The sequence below is a fragment of the Pan paniscus genome, chromosome 19 (assembly GCF_029289425.2).
Source record: "Pan paniscus chromosome 19, NHGRI_mPanPan1-v2.0_pri, whole genome shotgun sequence".
NCBI classification, from domain to species: Eukaryota; Metazoa; Chordata; class Mammalia; order Primates; family Hominidae; genus Pan; species Pan paniscus.
In genome coordinates this window covers 51354694-51375683 of record NC_073268.2, presented here as the reverse complement: position 1 = coordinate 51375683, position 20990 = coordinate 51354694, and the positions used below count along the sequence as shown (strand labels likewise).

The window sequence follows — 20990 nt, the reverse complement described above, 5'->3', positions numbered from 1 at the left end:
GGTGAGTGACCTCACCTCTCTAAGCCTCAAAGTCCTGATCCCCACTGGGAAGGTGCAGTGAGAGGGTGAGTCTGAGCCCACTAGGGCCTGGCAGGCTCTGTATGCATGGCAGCCACCTGCCCACACTCACCCCAGACATCTGCTCATTCCAGAAACCTCCTGGGAACATCCACCATGTGCCAGGCACAGTGTCAGACAGGAGGGGACAGAGAGAAACAAGATCAACAACCGCCCTGCCCTTGTGGAGCTGGCGTTCTAGTACAGGAGACAGACAAGGTGCTTCCGAGGAGGGAGCCGTGCTCATCAGGCAATCCGCAACGCCACTCAGGAGGAGACTTTGGAGCGAGATGGAGGAGCCACCTGGGGTCTTGGCAGAGGGAACTGCAGCTGCAAAGGTCCTGAGGGAGAAAGAGTACCCAGATTTGGAGGAGCAGAGCTGGCCTCTCAGTGTCCACCCTAGGGAGCAGGTTTTCCACCTTATTCTTAGGGCCCTAGGAGATCCCCTCCGCTGCGAATGCACGAGGATGGCATCGGCCCTTTTATAGAGGGGAAGTTCTTCCTAAGAGAAAACCAAAGTCCCTCCAGTTGCAACTGAAGCTGAGCCTTCTCTTTTAGTTGCCTCCACCCCCAGACCCAGAGCCAGCTGGTTCCTCCTGCCTCCTGCTCACAGCTCCAGGAAAGCATCCTGGTGGGGAAAGTCAGTGAAACACCAGGTAGCCTAAGGTATCTTCCCAGGACTCCAAGGTGACTAGACAGGGCTATCTTATCAGCCCTGGGATGCAGTCAGGGGGGAAAGTTCTGAAAAGAAATTGGACCCAGGGCACTGAGGGAAGCCTAGGTCCCTTCTGAGTGCTCTGCACAGAGACAGGAGAAGAGACAGTCAGGTGTTTTGTGAGGGAGGGGATAGGTGGGTGGTAGTAATGAGGGGTGTTCCAGTCAGTGCCCAGTAACCAAGAGGAGAAAGGGAGGAGAGGGGGGATCAACTTCAGGCACAGCTGGATCCAGAACTCTGAGGCTTCGGCTATGGCTGTTCCCCACCCCGTATCACCCGGGTCTCAGTCACCTTCCTCTCTGTGACACAATAGCCTCCTCCCTAGGGCTCCTTCCTTCCACTCTTGCCCCCACAAATCCATTCTTCATATATTGTTCAAACTATGCAACTCCCCTGCTTAACCCCTCTCCCCATGGCTTCCTGACGCCTTCCACGTAAAGCAGAAAACTGTTTACCCAGGCCCCAGAGGCCCCCCCGCTGACCTCCCCAGCCCCACCTTGCTCTCCTCTCCCCTTGCTCCGTCTGTCTTTTCTGTCCTTTGAACACATCAAGCACATCCCCGTCTGGCCAACATTGCACCTGCTGTCCCCTCCTCCTGGTGTGTCACCATGTGGCCACCCCTTCTCAGCAGGACAACCCAGATGTCGCTGTCCTCGGCCATCCAGCCCCCAGCCCTCTGTGCACTCCCCACACCAGCCCTGTCCGGTAGTTCCTTCAGTAATGGAAATGCTCCCCGTTTGCTGTCAAACACAGCAGCCACCCCGTGCGGCTAACAAGCCCCTGAAATGTGGCTATTGCGATGGAAGAACTGAACTCTTAATTTTCTTCTTTTTATTTTTTTTTGAAAAACAAAATTTCTTTCTGTAAACTGTTTGAGTGCAGAGATGTTCTTCGCAATCCCGATACAGTACAGATTTCTTTTCCAAAATGAAATGAGCAAGGAAAAAAAGAAAAAGAGCTATATAAAATTTTCTCATGAAGAACCAAGACAATCTCATCTTTCTTTAAAAACAAAACAGGCTGGGCACGGTGGTTCACGCCTGTAATCCCAGCACTTTGGGAGGCTGAGGTGGACGGATCACGAGGTCAGGAGTTTGAGGCTAGCCTGACCAACATGGAGAAACCCCGTCTCTACTAAAAATACAAAAATTAGCCAGACATGGTGGTGGGCACCTGTAATCCCAGCTGCTCAGGAGGCTGAGGCAGGAGAATGGCCTGAACCTGGGAGGCGGAGGTACCGGTGAGCCGAGATAGTACCACTGCACTCCAGCCAGGGCAACAAGAGTGAAACTGTGCCTCAAAAAACAAAAACAAAAACAAAACAAAACAAAAACAAACAACAAAAAATGATCCTTTTGAATGTGTGGTGCAGGTGTAGGATTGAAGCCATGGGCTTTAGCGGTGCCGTGAGCCCAGGGCTTTGCTCACCGCTAGCACCACAGGGGGAGTAGCCCTATGGCCCAAGCCATCCTTACTGCTTGTACAGAAGCTTCCTGAACCTAAGTGATCAGTTCCCAGCTCTCCTTGAATTCCCAGTCCCCACCCTGGGCCTCTCTCCCTAACACCCTCATTGCTTTGGGAGCCCCTGAAGTGAACCCTGAGATAGTCCCTCTGTCAACTCTGGGCTCAGACCTTTGCTCTTCTCTGTGTCACTAGGACATTTCGGTCAAGAGGGTGGGAATGGGTGGTTTCAGACTCTGTCGCAAAGCCACTGCCAGGCGAGGTTGTTTTTTTTTTTTTTTTTCAGACAGAATCTTTCCCTGTCCCCCAGGCTGGAGTGCAATGGCACAATCTCAGCTCAGTGCAACCTCCGCCTCCTGGGTTCTAGCCATTCTCCTGCCTCAGCCTCCTGAGTAGCTGGGATTACAGGCACCCGCCACCACATCCGGCTAATTTTTGTATTTTTAGTAGAGACGGGGTTTCACCATGTTGGTCAGGCTGGTCTCGAACTCCTGACCTCAGGCGATCCACCCAGCCAGGCAAGTTTTAAGGCAAATTTTATCCCTTATTCGGTCAGAGCCAGACCTAACCTTCTCACCACTGAGCAATCCTGCGTTTGCCGGAGATGCAATTTAGGCAACTCTGGATGAAGGTGGGATGAGGGAGCCCGGGACAGATTCCAGGAGGTCTGTGCTTGACTACAGGAATGGACTTGTGTGCTTATGAAGGCTGCAGTCACCAGGTGCTGCTCCTGGCCCAGCTGCCCCTCAGTGGTAAACAGGAAGGGGGACCCAAGAAAACTGAGATGGCAAAACAAATCTAGGCTCCAGAAGCAACATGAGGTCGTGCAGATCCCACTAGGCAGCCTCATTATATGTAAGAGAAATGCCAGGAAAAGGAGTTACCGCAGGAGGCACCTCGGATCTGATGACAGGCAGGATCTTGCATCAAAATGATTTTTCTTTAGAACAAAAGAGGGGGAGAAAAGAAAAAAATCAAAGAAAGGGGTTCCACGAGCTTCATGAGATAAGACACAGCAGTGTTCTAAGGGAAGCAGAAAGGTGGGGGCTGTGGACACAGGGTGGCGGGTGCTGCCTCTCATGGATTCTTTTCTCCCTGATGGGCTGGTGGGTTGGTAGCTGAGGCCGGAGGGCCCCTTCCCCGGGGAGCAGACAGATGACTTTGGCAAGGGGCAGTGGGGAAGCTGGGGTTACTCCATCTGGGCGTTGTAATTGATTCCCCCAGTCTTCTTCAGTTCGCTTTTCATTAAATCTCCCTCCAGCTCCTTCTGATCACTGACCACAAACTCCTTAGCGAAATCCTGTATGACCTCCTTCACCAAGGTATTGACGTTCTTGCCGAGCCACCTGATGAGGGTGGCATCCCTCGTGGTGACACACACGAAGGCAAGCAACCAGATCTCGTCTGTGCACTGGGGGATGAAGTGCTGGTATTCTGCTCCTTGCCCAACAGGGACGATGATGGAGCCGTCATATTTAAAAGTCACCCAGATGATGGCCAAGCCATCACCTCGCGCCAGGTTGTAGGCCTCCCGGCAAGCCTCTTTGTCAACCTTGGTGGCCATCGCAACAGGGCCACAGCGGGGACACTGCCCGGGGTGATTGAGCATGCCCCTGGCTGCGGCGGGGATGGGAGCGAGGTAGTGGTGACAGTGATGTGGCGTCTGCAAGCTCCAAGCACGGCTGCAGCTCTGCTAAAGTCTTTTTTTTTTTTTTTTTGAAATGGAGTCTCACTCTGTTCCCCAGGCTGGAGTGCAGTGGCGTGATCTCGTCTCACTGCAAGCTCCGCCTCCCGGGTTCACGCCGTTCTCTTGCCTCGGCCTCCTGAGTAGCTGGGATTACAGGTGCCCGCCACCACCCCCAGCTAATTTTTTTGTATTTTTAGTAGAGATGGAGTTTCATCGTGTTAGCCAGGATGGTCTCGATCTCCTGATCTCGTGATCCGCCCGCCTCGGCCTCCCAAAGTGCTAGGATTACAGGCGTAAGCCACCATTGCCCGGCCGCTAAACTCTTTAATTTTCAATTACTCCAATTGCTTGAAACTCAAATAGCCATATGGGGCTAGTGGCCACCATTTGGACAGAGTGACTCCAACATTCCATATGGTGTAATTTTATTTGCTAGCCTTTAGCATCATGTAATGTGATCTTCTTCACTTGTTTTCTGTCTCTGTGACCAGAGCATCAGCTCCTTGAGGTGGGAATTGGTTTGTCTTGTCCACTGCTGTATGCTGGGGCTAGAAGTGGGCCTGGCATATAGTAGATGCTCAATATGTAATTGCCGAATGAATGCATGAGTAAATGAATGACTCCTGGGGACCATGAACTCTGAATTTCTCCAAAAGGAATGCTAGTTCTGCCAGGGCTTGCTGCTGTGTGACCTCAAGTCAGGATCTTGCCCTCTCTGGGCTCAGCATCCTGACCAAGGGGCACTGGGGCCCCTCTGGTCCTAAGGCTCTGAGACTTACTGCTGCTTACTCTGTCCTGTTGGGAGAAAAGCTGAGTGTTGGGAGAGAAGCTGAGGCAGGGCTTGCATGTCTGCTAGACTTGCTGGCTCCTTGCTTCTAGCACTCCCATTATCTCAAGTAGCTACATGTTTCAAAGAAAATGTTACACCATCACAGCTGTAGCTCACTCACTTGATACATTGCTTCCTTTAAACCCCCACATCCTCACCACCTGTTTCTTTGTTTGAGCACCAGTAAATAGCCTGGGCTCCCTGTGTACCCATTGTTCTCACTTAATACATGAGAACATGCAATATTTGGCTGTTTCTGCGTTAATTCACGTAGAATAATGACCTTCGGCTGCATCTGTGTTGCTGCAAAGGACATGATTTTGTTCTTTTTTATGACTGCCTAGTACTTTGTGGTGTATATGCACCACATTTTCTTTATTTAATGAACCGTTGGTGGATACTTACCTTGGTTCCATGACCTTGCTGTTGTAAGTTATGCTGCGATAAACATGGGAGTGCAGTGCCTTTTTATATAATGATTTCTTTCCCTTTGGGTAGATACCTAGTAGTGGGATTGCTGGGTCGAAAGGTAGTTGTACTTTTAGTTCTTTGAGATACCTCCCTACTTTTTCCATAGAAGTTGAACTAATTGACACCTACCACCGCTTGCTGGAGGTTGAGGACGCCCAGTGAGTGTGCACCCGGGCTGGAGAAGGGAGGAGGTATGGCCCAGAAAAGAGACACAGAAAGGTAATCCAAGAGGGCTTTCTGGAGGAGGTGGCAGCTGAGCCTAGAGGTGAATTTCGTTGGGGAAGAGGGAGTGAGGCCTAGGCAGCTTAGGCCATGACCCCCATGGTGGGAGACGGCTGCATAAGGGTCTCTCTCCTGGCATCCATCTTTACCCATGCCTGGACATCCTACCCCCATCACCCTTTAACCCCCGAGGGCCTTGACTGGGTCCCAGAAATTCCCAGGAGGGTGCTCAGAGAAGACCACGGGGACTCTCATCACCCCCACCCTGGCTCACTTCCAAAAAGGCTGCAAGAAGGGTGTTGGAGGGTCTCCTGGAGGCTGCCAAGGGCATTTTCTCATGGAGCCCACGTCTCTCCCCGATCGTGGTGGCTGTGATCGGTAATTCCAGGTTCATACTGGCTACAGGTGGATGATGCCCACCTGGCTGCCGATGACTTCTGCACCAAGTGAGGCTGGGTCTCTGGAGCTGCCCCAGGGGCTGGACAAGCTGACCCTGCCTGGAGCCAACCTGGAGATGCAGCCTGAGAACCTCAAGGAGGACCTGGTCTACCTGAAGAAGAACCATGAGGAGGTGAGTTCAGCTCAGGGAATGCAGCAGAAATTCACCTGGAAGCAAGCAAGGCTGGGGCCCAGAACCTCCCTGGGTTGGGCCATGCTTCCAGTCCAGTTCCCATCCTTTATGGATGCCTAGCTCTGACCCTCAGAGGACCCTGGGTGAGGCCTGGAGGAGCCCTCTTCTCAAATAGACTTCATTTGTCCCTTGAGGCTCAGCTCACTGCAGTTAACTAACTAATGAGTAACTCAGTGTAAGAACACACAATGCTAATTATTATAATTAATTATAATAGTGATAGTCATTAAAACAAGGAACTTCTGCCCAGCACTACAAGTGACTCACAGCCATTATCTCAACTGATACAAAAACTGGGAGAAAGATACTCTTTCTTCCTTTTGACCTGTGAAGAAACTGAGGCTCAGAGAGGTTAAGGGATATATTTACGGCTGCACAGGGACCCTCCTTCAGGTCTGTCGGACTCGTATCCACCCCACCTTTCTGCCCCTCTCCTGCCTCTCCTTTCCAGAAGGTTCTAGGTCCCAGGGAATCCAAGGCTCAACCCAAGGATAGAGATCCAAGGTCCTGCCGGGGCGGTCAGGAGGTCTTACATGCCCTGTCCTGTGGCTTCCTTCTCAGCCGAGCTCTGTGCTGCTCTAAGCTGGGGGAGCCTACTCCCCGAGAAGCAGGACACCCGGAAGGTGTTTCCCCCTGGCGTTGAGGCTGGTTATACAATTGCTTTCCTCCAGCAGATTAACATTTGCTAACGGGGCCTGGCGCGGTGACACCAGCGTAAGGTTGCTTTTTGCATGCCTGTGCTGTGGGATTGGTGGGGTTGGTGGTGGGGGCAAGGCGGTGGTAGGGGCGAGGCCAGGGCAGTGAGTGAGGTCGCCCATGGTCATCCTCCGCCGTGCTGGGGGGTTGTCATCTCTCGGGGCTTAGCACTTGCTGGGGATGGGTGAAGTCCAGTCCCGAGTCACACTGTGTGTTGGGGGAGGTTGCTGATATTCATAGCCCTGTATGTTTGAGTAATGACAACATTCATCTCCACCTTCAGGGTGAGGAGCTGTTGGCCTATCTGTGTCTGTCTGTCTGTCTGTCTGTCTGTCATCCGTACCTGTCTCTCCGAGGGAGAGAAGGCAGGCCCCAGGGTCTTTCCCCAGGATGGCCTTGGGTGAGTTCCTGCTGTCCTCTCTGCCCAGGAAATGAACGCCCTTTGAGGTCAGGTGGACGAGGATGTCAGTGTGAAGATGGACACTGTGCCTGGAGTTGAACCTGAGCTGCATCCTGAATGAGATGTGTGACCAGGACAAGAAACTGGTGGAGAAGAGCTGCAAGGATGCCCAGGGCTGGTTCTTCAGCGTGGTGGGTGGCCGTGTGTAAGCAGGTGTGCACACGTGTGGGCACATATGCTGTGTGCTGGTGCAGTTGGAACACTGGCAGATTCACAGGCTGTCCCAGTTGGAAGGACTTTTGGAAACCAGTCGGACCAGCCCTTCATGTCTTCGATGTAAAATGTGAGGCTCAGAGAGGACTCAAGCTCACACAGCCCTTCACTGTGGCCTGCAAAATAGCTCCAGTTCTCTGCAAGTCTGGTCTTGGGTTTCCACCACAGCTGTTTACAGGACGTGTGTATTTGAGTACATACGCATACCCTTGGCAAGCACAGGCTGAGTGTGTCCGGTGTCCTAGGGACAGCAACAGGTGCAAAAGAATAACACCCAGTGCCTGTCTTTGAGGTGCTGTAGTTCGGTAGGAGTAAGAAATGCAAACGACCGCAGAGCAGGCTGAATTCCTCCAAGGTCCAACGTGGGTGCAGAGGGTCTTTGTGTGCAGGTGCCTTTGGGGCCCCATAAAGGCCAGGGAGGGTTTAGGGGGATGGTTCTGGGAGGCGAGGGCTCAGGAACAGCCCCTTTCCTGTGCCCCACTTCTGAAAGTCTCCATAAACCCCTGTGGCCCACTCTGCCTTCCAGAGAGAGGGGCTGAACTGCGAGGTGGCCACCAACACAGAGGCCCTGCAGAGCGGCAGGACGGAGATATGGAGCTCTACATCTCTGTGCAGAACCTGAGCCGTCCCAGCTCAGCAAGGTAGGGCCTCTGTCCCCTCCCCACCCTGTACCTGTCACCCCAGGGTGAGCGCAGCCTTATAGACCCCTGCTTGGAGAACCAGAGTCCCCACCCAGCCTGTCCCTTCACACTCAGTGGCTGGGTGCACTACCACCCAACTGTGCCGGCAGCACCCACAGCTCCATACAGGAGGGGCTCCTCTAGTGCTCTGCCATGGGGAAGGGTCCCACGTCCATCTCATCGCACCACCTATCTCTTGGCCCATAGAAAGCATCGCTGGAGGGCAGCCTGGTGGAGACGGAGGTGTGTTACAGGACCCAGCTGGCCCAGCTGCAGGGGCTCAGCAGAAGCATGGAACAGCAGCTGTGCGAGCTCTGCTGTGATGCAGAGCACCGGGACCACGAGCACCAGGTCCTTCTGGACGTGAAGACGCGGCTGGAGCAGGAGATCGCCACCTATAGCCGCTTGCTAGAGGTTGAGGACGCCCAGTGAGTGTGCACCCAGGTGCCGGCTGGGGCGGGCTGGGGGCCCACTTCACCCAGGGAGAAGTTGGTGTCTGAGCACCAGCAAAGTTCAGGAGGTGTGAATGTGGGAACCTGTGGGGTTTGCAAGAGGTGAAACTGACGATGCAGGCTGGAGTCTGACTGAGGAGCCTTGACTGCCAAGTCAAAGCGTCTGGACTAGATCACGTAGGCAATGGGGAGCCATGGAGGGATTTGGAGCAGAAGAGGGGAATGAACATCAAGATATTTTAGAACATTCACTCTGGCTGCAGAGGGAGAAATGGATCAGAGGGGTCAGGGTGGGGCCAGAGAGACGCGTCAGGGGGCTAGAGCAGGGAGTCTGGCCAGAGAAGTCTTGCGGGGTGGAGGGGGGGTGGGGGGGCAGGGGAAGGAAGGTGGTGTACGCAGAAGAGAGGTTATAGCTCAAAACAGCAGGACTGGATGCCTGGATCTCAGGGTAAGCATGGCTCACAGTCAGGACTCAGTAAGTGTTGGGTGAACACATATGAAGGAGTGGGCATTGATGGCCCTGGGTTTCTGGTTCCGATGACTGTGTGAGTCCATCAGCCACAGGGTGAAGAGCATGGTGGGTGGTGGTCAGGTTTGCAGTTGGGAAGGGTGATCAGGCCTTCAGCTGAGAGTGTCCTGGAGTCTCCATGCTTAGTCACACGTTGCAGCTTTTTGCTCCCCGAAAATGAAGTCCATCTATAGTCTAACGACAGTCTCTCCTGCTTTAATTGGGTCTATTTGTTGGGTCCTCTGGGATATGGAAAAACCACTTGCTCAGCTTCTCCTTGTAAATTCCTGGTGAGTGCCTCCAGGCCTACTGCTGTGCTGTTTCTTTTTCTTCTTCCTGCTGCGCTGAACCCCTGCCCTTTCATTCTTGGGCCTGTGCTAATTTCTGTGCATTCCCAACTGTGATTTTTCACCAATTTAGGGGAACCTCCTCTGCCAGGGCCTGCCTCTCCCCAGCAGTGCTTGCCGGGGCCTGGGCTGGCTGGCATCCCTGGGTCGATGGGTGCTCCTCTCCCTGCAGGCTGGCCACTCAGTACTCCTTGTCCCTGGCCTCGCAGCCCACCCGGGAAGGTAAGAAGCTGCCCTGTCCTGCTGTGTGGACCCCAAGGTGGGGGAGAGGCTGAGGACCCTTCTGTGTGGGAGACTGGGGGGACCACAGACTCAGGGGCAGGTAGGGGGAAGAGCTCCTGCCTGATGTTCCCTGTGCCTCCCTCCTCCATCGCCTGCAGCCACAGTGACCAGCCACCAGGTGTGCCATCGTGGAGGAAGTCCAGGTTGGAGAGGTGGTCTTCTGTGAGCAGGTCCATCTCTCCACCCACTGAGGCCCCTTTCTGCCTGTGACAGCCCCACCTCGAGGGTCACGGCACAGCCATCAGCTCCAGCTCCCAGCATGCTACTGCCACGCCCCGAGTGTCTGTCTGGGCACCGGTCCATGACCTGTTGTCTTTCTGTATCTACTTTCTGCAGCCCCTCACTGAGGAGGCCTCCTGGGTTTGTCCAGTGCCTGCTATTAAAGCTTTGCTCCAAGTTCAATGCCTCGTGTGATCTGGTCTGTTCATTGGTTTGGGGCAGTGTGGGCTGAGGGACTGGGATAGGTGGAGAGTTTATTGAGTGTTTGGGTATCGGCTTGTCACCTGCCAATCTGTTCTGCCCACTCCATCCAGGCCTGGGGCTCCTGGAAAGACCAGAGGGGAGGAGGAGGAAGGATTAAGGGTGGAGGGAAGGGACAGCCCCTTGTATTGGGAAAAGTTTCTAAGAATCAGCCTCTGAGTCCCTGTCACCTGTGGCTGGTCCCTGGGAGGGCCACACAGACTTTCCAAGGACCACACCTGTTGGGGAGCACTCCCTGCCTCAGCCCAGGGCGGGTTCAAGAGCAGAAGGAGAGGGGCTCGGTGGGGAGGGGCTTCTGAAGGAGTGGTCCAGGGCACTGATGAGTGAGGGGGTGAGAGCGACGCAGCTAGCCCAGGAAAGCAGACCGGCTCTGCCCAGCTCGGGGTGTGTGTGGGGCAGGGTGGCCGCTGTGCGTGTATGCATGGGGGGTGTCCTGGCCGCTTTGGTGGCTTGGCAGCCACTGGGCTATTGAGGAATCTCTCTCCTCTGCTGGTGGGGCTACCTGGGCCTGTCTGGGAAGTGGAAGCCATTGGCAGTCTGAAACATGACCACCTTCCACCCAGAGGGCCTGGTGGGACCCTGGGACCCAGGGCGGGGCTTGGGGTGGTGGGCAGGGCAGGGTGGGGCTGTGGAGTGGGGCACTTGGTCCGCCTGAGGAGCCACATCTTGGGGAGCCTGGAGTGGGGAGGGGGCTGGCTGGCTGGGGTCTCTGTAAGAGCCTCTTCTTGGGCAATGTCCTTTAGGTTTCCTGTGGGCTGAGACCTGAGAGAAATGCCCCTCACCTGACCCTGAGGTCTCTTGGGGTACAGAAGGGTGAGAGGAGTGGAAGGGGGCACCCCCCTCTCAGTTGGTTTAGATCCTCTCTTAGCACGGCCCACCTTTCCCCCATCCTATAGCTGAGCCCCTGTTTGCCCACCCCAGCCTGGAGTGTAAACCTGGGGAAAGGTTTACACGAGGAGACTGGGTTAGCAAGGGCTTCTAGGGATGGGGCAGGGTCAGAAGCTGACTGGATGGAACTGTAGCCCCTAGAGTGCATTCCTGGGTGTCAGACTCTGCAGAAGGGGCCAGTGTGGACACTGCACCCCTCCGGAGCCCCAATTTCTTTATCTGCGATGTGGGTTGGTCTCCGAGGCTTGATGGCATTTCTACGCTGTGAGGTGGGCCTGGTGGGTTTGGGCTCAGTTTCCAAGGCAGGATAGGCTCTCGGTCCCCTCTTTCTCTTTAGCACCCAGCCCCGGGCCAGCACCGTGGGTGGAGCAGTGTGGGGTGAAAGACAGCAACTTCAGGGGGGTGGTCACCTGACACTGCAACCCATTTCCCCACCAGACAGGGTTGAGGTGGGCCGGGCTGGGGTGGTGGCTGCCTGGGAGGGCCTGGGGACGGTGAAGTCCCGTATTCTCCTCTTCTCCATATTAGGTCATGGGAAAGCATAGCTGGAGGGCCCACCCAAATCACAGGTGACGGGCCTCAGAGCAGTGGCACGCACACGCATGGCACCCAGCACGAGGATTTGGAGAAATGAGGCAAATTCCTGATGATGGGTGGGGAGGGGGTCCCCAGCCACCTGGGAGCTGGCAGGTGGCCCGTGGTGATGAAAGCCCAGGGGAACGGAAACAGAGGAGCCTGTTGTAATCGCTACGCCCACTTGGTGGCCTATAAAGGAAGCCTGTGAACCCTGGCAGCCCTACACTACTTGCGGCCCCTCTCCTTTCCAGCCCTTCTCCTGTGTGCCTGCCTCCTGCCGCCGCCACCATGACCACCTCCATCTGCCAGTTCACCTCCTCCAGCTCCATCAAGGGCTCCTCTGGCCTGGGGGGCAGCTCGTCCCGCACCTCCTGCCAGCTGTCTGGCAGCCTGGGTGCCGGCTCCTGCAGGCTGGGATCTGCTGGTGGCCTGGGCAGCGCCCTCGGAGGTAGCAGCTACTCCAGCTGCTACAGCTTTGGCTCTGGCGGTGGCTATGGCAGCAGCTTTGGGGGCGTTGATGGGCTGCTGGCCGGAGGTGAGAAGGCCACCATGCAGAACCTCAATGACCGCCTGGCCTCCTACCTGGACAAGGTGCGTGCCCTGGAGGAGGCCGACACTGAGCTGGAGGTGAAGATCCATGACTGGTACCAGAGGCAGGCCCCGGGGCCCGCCCGTGACTACAGCCAGTACTACAGGATAATCGAGGAGCTGCAGAACAAGGTAGGGCCTGCTGGTGGGAGGGGTCTCCAGGGGGCATGACTTCTTCCCCCCAACTCCTGCCCTGGCCAAAGGCCTGGAGTCCAGCCATAGGGTCTCAGGGAGCCAAGGGTGGTTTGGCTGCGGCTTAGCTTCTGGGAACCTGCCTTGGGGCCCCTGTGTGGCCCACATCCCCCTTTTCTGGGGGCAGTAGGCTGAGTCAGGAACAAACAGGCCTCGTGGAGCCCCTTGGAGACTCAGTTTCTCCCTCGTGGAGCTCCTCCACCTGGAGAGGTTGTAGGATGAGGCAGGAGGATGCAGATGGAGGGCTGGGCCCATGGGCCACTGGATGCGTGGTGTCTTGCTCCTTTGGAGCAGGGGTCAGCAGGAAGGGGTTTTGGGAGGTGTGGAGTGGGGGTGTCTGAGTGAGCTCCTGATAGCACCTGCTGCGGGGGGGGGAGGCAGAAAGGAGGGGGTGGGACCTCAGGGTGGGGAAGGCCTCTGATGTGCCTTATTTGGGGATTTTTCTGGCTTCTCCTTTCCTCCTGCTGTCCCTTAAGACAGGCTCAGCAAACCGCAGGGGGCGGGGCTGCTGGCTGGAGCCCAGGGTTAGGGATTAGGAAGGGTCCTGACTTCTGATTTGGGACCACTCTTTGGTGAGGGCTCCTTTAGCCTCCTTTTGGGGGAGCCTGTCAGGGGCACCCTCTAGCTGACTGTAAAACGAGGGGGTTGCCCACATCCCCTCCCTTGTTCTAGAATTCTGGGACAGTTTCTGCCCTGGGGACATTTTCCCTTTCTTTTCTGGTTGTCTCATACTCCGAGCCAGCTGCCTCTTCTCCTTTAAGGCTGAGCCTGGCATGGGGGTCTGGTGGGGTACTGAGTAGCAGGGGAAGAAGAGGCACCTTTGAGCCCTTCAGACTCCTGCTTGCCCCTCCTCTGCCAATAATACAGCACGGGGCAAGGGAGGGGCTGGGCGGGACGAGAGGCCCCCAGGCAGGAAGATCTGTTCAGAACTCTGGTGTGGGCTCAGCCACCCCCATCCGATGACCTGACTACTCTCCCATCTCCGCAGATCCTCACAGCCACCGTGGACAATGCCAACATCCTGCTACAGATTGACAATGCCCATCTGGCTGCTGCTGACTTCCGCACCAAGTGAGTCCTAGCTGTGGGCTTGGGCAGCCTGGGTCAGCTGGGGGAGGATCTCAGGGTACCCCTCCTGACCCCAGGACTCCTTGGTTGCTTGTGGCAAGGCCCAGGAGCTCAGGGTGGGGCAGTCCTAGGAGCCCCACTACTTAGTCCAGGATGCAGTGAAGGCAGCCAGTTCTGAAGGTTGCTGGTCTTAGGCAGGGAATAGAAGAGAGGGAGGGGAGGCGGGAGGCAGAGAGAAGTAAGGAAGCTGGTGGGCGTAGGATCTGGCCCTGTGATGGTCCCAAGGCCCCGGGGCTGGAATTCGTTTCCACTCGACCCTCTCATCAGCCCTTCCAACCCCTTAGAGTCCTGGCAAAATGAAGGCAGGTGAGCAGCCAGGACCTGGACCTGCAATTCCAAGCAGCCTGGGCTGAAGTCCCTGATTCCCATGGCAGGTTTGAGACAGAGCAGGCCCTGTGCCTGAGTGTGGAGGCCGGCATCAATGGCCCGTGCAGGGTGCTGGATGAGCTGACCCTGGCCAGAGCCGACCTGGAGATGCACATTGAGAACCTCAAGGAGGAGCTGGCCTACCTGAAGAAGAACCACGAGGTGAGGTGGCTGGGGCAGAAGGTCAAAGATGCTGAGGAGTGGGTGGCAGAGCCCTGGGGCTGGGCCATGGCTGAGGCCGTGGGAGAGAGCAGAGCAGGCGCACTGGGATTAGTCACCTTAGAGGGCTTCCCTATCTGCGGAGCCCTGATCCTTGGGGTCCAGCGTGCAGGGCAGACTCCTCTTTGTACCACACTGCTTCTCTGTACCCAAGAAACCTCCCAGGGGCCCGCAGAGGCTCCCTCTACCTGCCCTGGCCTCCCTCACGAGGGCAGGGGATAAGTAAGGAAGTCTCCTTCTTGTCCCATTTCAAACTCTCAAAGCTGAACATCTACATAGAAGCTTGGAAATTAGAGGGGAAATTTTTGGGGCATAGGCCTAATAATTAGATTTTATTTTGGAGAGCCGTTGGTCTAATGGGGGAGATAGAGTCTGATGGTGGAGGCAATACTGAGCAGATGAATAAAAATCATTTAGAGGGTCAGATAGAGCAGAGGAAGAACAAAGGAGGGGTCCTTGTGGGGAGTGGGGTCACCTCGTGGGGGAAGGCTTGGGAGTGAGAGATCAGGATGGGTCCAGATGCACACATCTACATCCCCTTTTTCCATAGGAGATGAACGCCCCGCGAGGCCAGGTGGGCGGTGAGATCAATGTGGAGATGGGCGCTGCCCCAGGTGTGGACCTGAGCCGCATCCTGAATGAGATGCGTGAGCAGTATGAGAAGATGGCAGAGAAGAACCGCAAGGATGCTGAGGATTGGTTCTTCAGCAAGGTGGGGGCTGCTGCAGGCCAGAGGTCTCTCTTTGGGGCTGGGGCTCAGGGGCCTTAGCACTGACAGTAAGCCCACGGCCAGGTGTCTTGGAGATGCTCCCTCCTCAGCAAGCTGCATGGACCACAGGGTCACCCACTGCATCAAGAGACCTGGAACTGAGCTCAAGCTGGGATCTGGGGGGTGGGTGGGGAGGTAGGGAGCCCCCACAGAATAAAGGCAGAGGGTAAAGACCTTGGGAGTCCCCACCTCTCTCTCAAGAAGTCAGAAACTAGCACCAAGAGCCAGGCTACATGTTCTGGCTGGTTCTCAAGTTTCCGGTCTGTGCCTCCCACACGCAGGGATTAACCATAAAAAGTTAACATTTCAAATGGCATGTTTCTGGGCTTTGGGACGTGGGAAGCTGGTGAGAACGCATCACTCTGTCCACAGTTAGATTTGGGAGGAGGCCTGACTGAGGAGAGGGATCCAGGCTCACACCACCCTGTCCTGTGTTCTGTCTGCAGACAGAGGAGCTGAACCGCGAGGTGGCTACCAACAGCGAGCTGGTCCAGAGCGGCAAGAGTGAGATTTCGGAGCTCCGGCGCACCATGCAGGCCTTGGAGATCGAGCTGCAGTCCCAGCTCAGCATGGTAGGAACAGTCCTGTGCATGGGGATGGGCCCAGAAGAGGACACTGACAACCCTCACTGACCCCTGGTCTTCCTGCCCTCCTGCAGAAAGCATCCCTGGAGGGCAACCTGGCAGAGACAGAGAACCGCTACTGCATGCAGCTGTCCCAGATCCAGGGGCTGATAGGCAGTGTGGAGGAGCAGCTGGCCCAGCTTCTCTGCGAGATGGAGCAGCAGAACAAGGAGTACAAGATCCTCCTGGACATGAAGATGCGGCTGGAGCTGGAGATCACCACCTACCACCGCCTGCTGGAGGGCGAGGATGCCCAGTGAGTGGGGGTGCCTGGGGTCAGGGCTGGGGGCCTCTTGGCAGGGGTGGGGCTCTCAGACTCACATCTAATTTCCTCTCTGTTTTTTTTTTTTTCTTTCAGCCTGACTCAGTACAAGAAAGAACATAAGCATCTTGGTGGCTGAGGCCTTGGGGATTGGGTGCATGGGACAGGCAGCCCACCTGCACGTTGCTGGGGCTGGGTCCCCAGGAGTTCTAGCAGTTGATGGCTGTCCCTCAGCAGGGGTGGGAGAAGTGACCCATTAGCACTGAGGATTGATACTCAGGAAAAGATCAAATGAGAGAGATGCTGTCTGGTCTGATGGGGTGGGCCAGGGAACTGGTCCTTACCTTGGAGATCCTAGTCTGATGGAGGAGACAGGTCCCAGCTCTGGAGATTGTCATCTGATGGGAAGATAGGAACATGGTCTCATGATCTTTGCTCTTGACAACTTTCGGATGAGCGAAAGCAGTCCTGTCTCTGGGGACTCTAGCCTGATGGGAAATAGGGACATGGTCCTTGTCCTCCAAATTCCAGTCTGATGGAGAAGATATGATCCTAGCCCCAGGGTTCCTAGTCTAATGGAGGAGATAGGGGCCTGGTTTTTGTCTTGGCGATCCCAGTCTGATGGGGGAGATGGGAGCAAATCTATGCCCTGGAGACTGCAGAGAAATGGAGATGGATTTCATGGAGTCTACATGGCTCCTCCCTGGCAGGACACACTGGGTCAGAATCAAATAACCCATCTGCGGAGGCAAGACTCACACAGGGCCACCGGCAGAGGGATGGGATGGAAGGGAGGCGGGGGCAGGGACAGGAGGGATGTGTGTGCAGTGTGATGTTGAGGTGCCAGTGGAGGCACTCACAGCACCTGGGGGAGGACGAGGGAGAGAGCCGGCTCCTGTCCATGAGGGCTAGGGGGCAAGCGAGGGTCTCCTGGCCCCTACTTTAAAGCGCCTGCTTCTCCTGCAGCGGTGACCACCTGTCAGGTGCCTACCATTGTGGAAGAGGTCCAGGATGATAAGGTCATCTCCTCCCGCGAGCAGGTCCACCAGACCACCCACTGAGGACTCAGCTTTCCCAGCCAGCCCCCCAGGAGGCAGGGAGGCAGCTGTCCCATCTGCCCCGCAGTCTCCGGCCTCTCCACCCTCAGCCCCCTGCTTCAGTCCCTTCCCCATGCTTCCCTGCCTGATGACAATAAAGCTCGTTGACTCAGCTATGAAATGTGTCCTTGTTCTGGCCGCTGAAGTGGGCACTAGGGACAAAAGGGTGAAATGGGAAGGAGTGACGGTGAGGGGAGATGGTGCTTGGATACCCCCTGTTGTTGACTGGCAGGTCAGAGGTCAGCTTAGACCAGCATAAAGAGTAAGTCTGGGGAGAGTTTGGAGGGGGGTGCTCGCATCTCCCAAGGGCTGGAGATTTTCAGGGGGTGGTCCAGGCTGCGCTAGACCCGGGGTGGAGTCGGTGTATCAGGTGTGGTCCTAGGTCGCCACTGCTTGCCCTGTGAGTAGCTCTGTGACCTCGGGAATTTAGGCAGTCACTTCCCCTCACTGAGCCTTGCTTTTCCATCCGTAAATGGATGGGAAGATCTCAGGTGTGGGAGCCCGAATCCTGAGATGACTCACTCAATCAGTTGCTCCTTCCTGTCCTGTGGGCTGTGCCCTCCCCCTAGATGGGGCAGGAGGTGGGCAAGGGCTGGGATAAGCACAAAGGGAGGGTGGGTGGGGGAGGCAGCCTGGGTGATTGGGGCCCCGACTCCTGTGTGAGTCTCAGGAAATCCCCAAGAGGGGCTCCCATTGCCTCTGCCCTGGGAATGTGAGCGGCAGGGTGGTGTTTTCAGGCAAGGCTGGGGACCCCAGGCAGGTATGGGAGAAAGGGTGGGGCCTCTCTCAAGGATGTTTCCTCACATGGTCAGCTGTTGCTCAGGATGCGGACAGGGCAGAGTGGGGGGCACTGCAGATGGGGTGGCTGTGCCCAGGGAGCAGTGCCACTCTCCCTGGCGGTCTGGATCCTCTTTGGTTCCCCACTAGGGACAGGGGTGGTGTGAGGGAGGGTAGAAACTGCCTCCTAGGAAAATGAGAAGGAACAGTCCTGCTCCAGCCACTCCCGGCACCCTCTGAGCTGACCAACCCCAGCTCTTGCTGGTGGCAGCAAACGTGGCTGTGAGGAGCAGTCTGTGGGAGGTGAGCCTGACACCTGGAAATCTTCCTTCTAGTAAATCTGGAAACTGCCAGGTGGGTTGGCCTGCTTTCCTGGTTTTCTTCAAGCAGGGGCGTAGTGGGAGGAGGGTGCCTCCACGTCATCACTGCTGGACCTGTGGTGTCTCTGCTGCTGCAGAATCAGACCAAGGCCCCCAAACACGCTCTTTCTCCTGGTGCCTGGAGGCTGGGGGTGGGGCCCAGGTCCTAGGAGAATGGGAGTGACCAGAGCCCTCTGAGCCTGGGTTGGTGGGGGTTTGGGACTGGCAGAGGCCAGGGATGGGGGTGGGTACTGACCACTGGGGTATGGGTGACTTGGGCTGGTCACAAGCCCTCCCTGGACCTTGGAGCTATGACATCCCGGGAGAGTGTTTCTCTCTGCAGGGTAGATGGCTGCGTGGAGTCGGGGACTTGCACCTGCAGCGGCATCTGCACGACTCAAAGCAAGGGCAAGCTCTGCTCCGTTGGAGGCTGACGTCTCCCTGCTCTCTGGCAGCAAATGTGGGGCCATGGAGGGCAGGAGGGAGGCACTGTTTGCACCAGGCCCTCACCATACATCCTGCCACAACCAGAAGAACCAGCCCTGGGCTGCAGATGGCTCATTCTGGAGGGTGACTTCATTTGTCTGAATAGTCCCCGGAAGCAGGGAGGGTCTAGGGGAAGGCGCCTTGTTGTGTGGATGGGGACACTGAGGCTCCAAGGAGCAGTGACTCAGCCCTTGTCCCACAGCCTGAGGGGGTCAGTAGTGGAGACGGGCACGGGAGGGGAGTGGGCCCCGCTTCCGTGCTGGGAAGAGGAGCCAAGCCCCAGCTCCTCCCCCACCTCAGGCTCCAGGCAGGGCTATCTCTCCCTCCTGTAGAGCCTGGGGTCCACAATTACTGATGGCGTGAGTGAGGAGGGGTCAGAGTGTAGGAAGGACCAGAGACAGCCCCCAGACTGTGCCCCTCTGCTGGGGAAGAAGCCCTTCTCCACAAAGTGAGTGGGTGGGAGGCTCAGGAGGCCAGAATGGGGGAGCCCCCCGGTGTGCCCAGAGAGCTGAGCCAGTAGAGGCAGTGGTTGCCAGGGGCTGGTGGGGAGACTTGAGTGACTTTGTCCAAGGACCCCAAGTGGGCCCAGGATGCTGGGGACATGTGCCTGGGCTGGATTAGGGACCCAGCTATGGGACTCAAGGAGGGACTCAGAGTTCGTCCACACACTCCCTGCCCACTGCACAGAATGTCATCAAGGCAGAAGCTGCGGATCTGTGGTTGCCCTGTAGAGCTGCCACACCTGGTCTCGTGTGATGGACACACATATAGGACTCTCAGGCCAGGCCCATGCCAGTGGTAGCTGCCTTCGGACCCCCCTTGCAGGGGTTGACCTGGCAGTATGTCTTGTAGGGAGACGGATGTGGTGGGGGACACTCATCCATGGCATGACATCGCTCTGCGTCTGGTTTGCACTGAGTCCAGGGGAAGGAGGAGACACCGGTCCTGACCCCAAGAGACAGTGCCTGCCCCAAGGGGACCTGAGGGACTGACAACAGTCCCTCAGCCCTTATGCAGTGTGGGTCTATTGTGGCAACCAAGGTTTTGGGGAGATGAGGGGAACAGAGGGAGCAGAGCCAGGCAGGTCTCCCCACATGCACAGAGCCGAGGGGATAACTGAGCTTGACAGAGACCCGTCCTCACCCTGAGCTGTAGTGACCATTTGAAGAAACATCCCTGAGAGAGGCCCACTCTTTCTCCCACAACCCCCTGGGGTCCACAGCCTTCCCTGGAGGCACCAGCTTCCCGCTCACACTCCTGGGGTGGGGGCAATGGGAGCCCCTCTTAGGGGTTTCCTGAGACTCATACAGGAGTCCGGGCCCCTTGTTTGTGCAGAACAGGCACCCCAAGTGGGTCCAGGCTGCTGAGGACATGTGCCTGGGCTGGACTGGGGACCCAGCTATGGGACTCATGGAGGGACTCACAGTTCGTCCACAGCCACCCTGCCCACTGCACAGAATGTTTCACCCCGTCATCAAGGTAGAAGCTGCAGATCTGTGGTTGGATCGTGAAGGGCTATGACAGCCCCACCTTCAGAAGGGGGGTGTCAAACATGCAGGAGGGGAGAGGACCCCCGAAGGTGGGCCTGGCACTCACAGATTTCCCCAGATCCCTGGAGCTGTCACAGGGGCAGAGCCTGGGGCTGGACATTCGTTCTCCCCCAGGAACCCTGCTCCCTCTGTTTCTCTGCAGGGCCCCAGCACCCCATCGTGGCCTGACTTTAGTGTATTGGGATTGTCTTTACCACCTTCTCCCCCAGAAGACTATGTCTCCAGGGCTTCTCTGTCTTGTTCTTTGAGTCTGAGTGCCCAGCACAGTGCCAGGCACACAGTAGGTGCTTTATAAACACCTGCTCATAAACATAACGCTAGCCACCAGCCTTTGCCAGGTGCTTTATTTATTTGGCCTCAAATCCCCTAATATGCCTGTGACGCAGGGCTGTTATTCCCATTTCCCAGACAAGAAAACTGAGGCTCAGAGAGGCTGAATATCCTGCCCAAGGTTTCGCCCCTGCTTGCCCCAATTCCAGGCTGCTCTGTCCTGGCTCAGTGGGGCTCTACTTTTCCTTCCTCCTGCCCTGAAGCCTGTGGCTCTGGCTTGTCCACCCAGGGCTGGGGGCCCTGCAGCAGCCCCCTCTCTCCCCTCAGCTTCTCTGCCCCCCTCCTGAGCCCCCTAAGCTGCCTCCTGCCTTCCCAGTCTGAGTTGGCTGGGGAGCTTGTAAAACAGCCCCACCAGCAGGCTTGTCCTGAGTGGTGCTGATGCAGGAGTTGGAGCAGGCCTGCGAATCTTCTTGGGGACTCTGATGATCTGTCTGGTTGGAGAATCACTGCAAGCCAAGGCGTGGCATTGGCCAATGGTGATTCCCGGCCTCCTCAGGTATGCTATGATCTCCTGCCTCATGCTTGACATGGGCAGGACGAAGGAGGGAGGAAGGAGGCAGGGTGCGGGGAGGAATCCTCTGCCTGGAGG

General features: G+C 56.6%; 3 protein-coding genes across 7 annotated transcripts; 2 read left to right on the top strand and 1 right to left on the bottom strand.

Moving 5' to 3' along the window:
* Positions 1–3281: 3281 nt before the first annotated feature.
* Positions 3282–4759, bottom strand: LOC100978533 (coactosin-like protein). The gene has a single exon (XM_034943309.3). The coding sequence runs from the start codon at positions 3840–3842 to the stop codon at positions 3423–3425; it is 420 nt and encodes a 139-aa protein (XP_034799200.2). The 5' UTR covers positions 3843–4759; the 3' UTR covers positions 3282–3422.
* Positions 4760–4960: 201 nt separating this feature from the next.
* Positions 4961–10111, top strand: LOC129394505 (keratin, type I cytoskeletal 42-like). Of its 4 annotated transcripts, XR_008621791.2 has the most exons (7): positions 4961–5177; positions 5327–5411; positions 5848–6013; positions 6525–8083; positions 8330–8550; positions 9503–9651; positions 9810–10111. XR_008621791.2 is itself a non-coding variant. In XM_055102179.2 (5 exons), exons 3-5 carry the CDS (start codon positions 8414–8416, stop codon positions 9875–9877), a joined length of 354 nt encoding a protein of 117 aa, XP_054958154.1. In that variant the 5' UTR covers positions 5848–6013; positions 6525–8083; positions 8330–8413; the 3' UTR covers positions 9878–10111. The 4 variants fall into 4 exon arrangements, 2 of the variants coding, with proteins under 2 accessions (XP_054958154.1, XP_063455255.1); XM_055102179.2 differs by lacking the exons at positions 4961–5177; positions 5327–5411; XR_008621790.2 differs by having other exon boundaries at positions 4964–5177; positions 5327–8083; positions 8330–9651.
* Positions 10112–11888: 1777 nt separating this feature from the next.
* LOC100968184 (keratin, type I cytoskeletal 17-like) lies at positions 11889–16863 on the top strand. Of its 2 annotated transcripts, XM_003808768.3 has the most exons (9): positions 11944–12375; positions 13424–13506; positions 13938–14091; positions 14376–14378; positions 14699–14860; positions 15364–15489; positions 15576–15796; positions 15899–15921; positions 16769–16863. In XM_003808768.3, exons 1-9 carry the CDS (start codon positions 11944–11946, stop codon positions 16861–16863), a joined length of 1299 nt encoding a protein of 432 aa, XP_003808816.1. The 2 variants fall into 2 exon arrangements, with proteins under 2 accessions (XP_054958148.1, XP_003808816.1); XM_055102173.2 differs by lacking the exons at positions 14376–14378; positions 16769–16863 and having other exon boundaries at positions 11889–12375; positions 15899–16036.
* Positions 16864–20990: the final 4127 nt, after the last annotated feature.

Coding starts and splice junctions, on each gene's coding strand:
- LOC100968184 (XM_003808768.3), top strand. CDS start 11,944: ATGACCACCTCCATCTGCCAGTTCACCTCCTCCAGCTCCATCAAGGGC. Junction 14,861..15,363: donor AGGATTGGTTCTTCAGCAAG/GTGGGGGCTGCT, acceptor TTCTGTCTGCAG/ACAGAGGAGCTGAACCGCGA. Junction 15,490..15,575: donor TGCAGTCCCAGCTCAGCATG/GTAGGAACAGTC, acceptor GCCCTCCTGCAG/AAAGCATCCCTGGAGGGCAA.
- LOC100978533 (XM_034943309.3), bottom strand. CDS start 3,842: ATGCTCAATCACCCCGGGCAGTGTCCCCGCTGTGGCCCTGTTGCGATG.
- LOC129394505 (XM_055102179.2), top strand. CDS start 8,414: ATGGAACAGCAGCTGTGCGAGCTCTGCTGTGATGCAGAGCACCGGGAC. Junction 8,551..9,502: donor CTAGAGGTTGAGGACGCCCA/GTGAGTGTGCAC, acceptor TCACCAATTTAG/GGGAACCTCCTCTGCCAGGG. Junction 9,652..9,809: donor CTCGCAGCCCACCCGGGAAG/GTAAGAAGCTGC, acceptor CATCGCCTGCAG/CCACAGTGACCAGCCACCAG.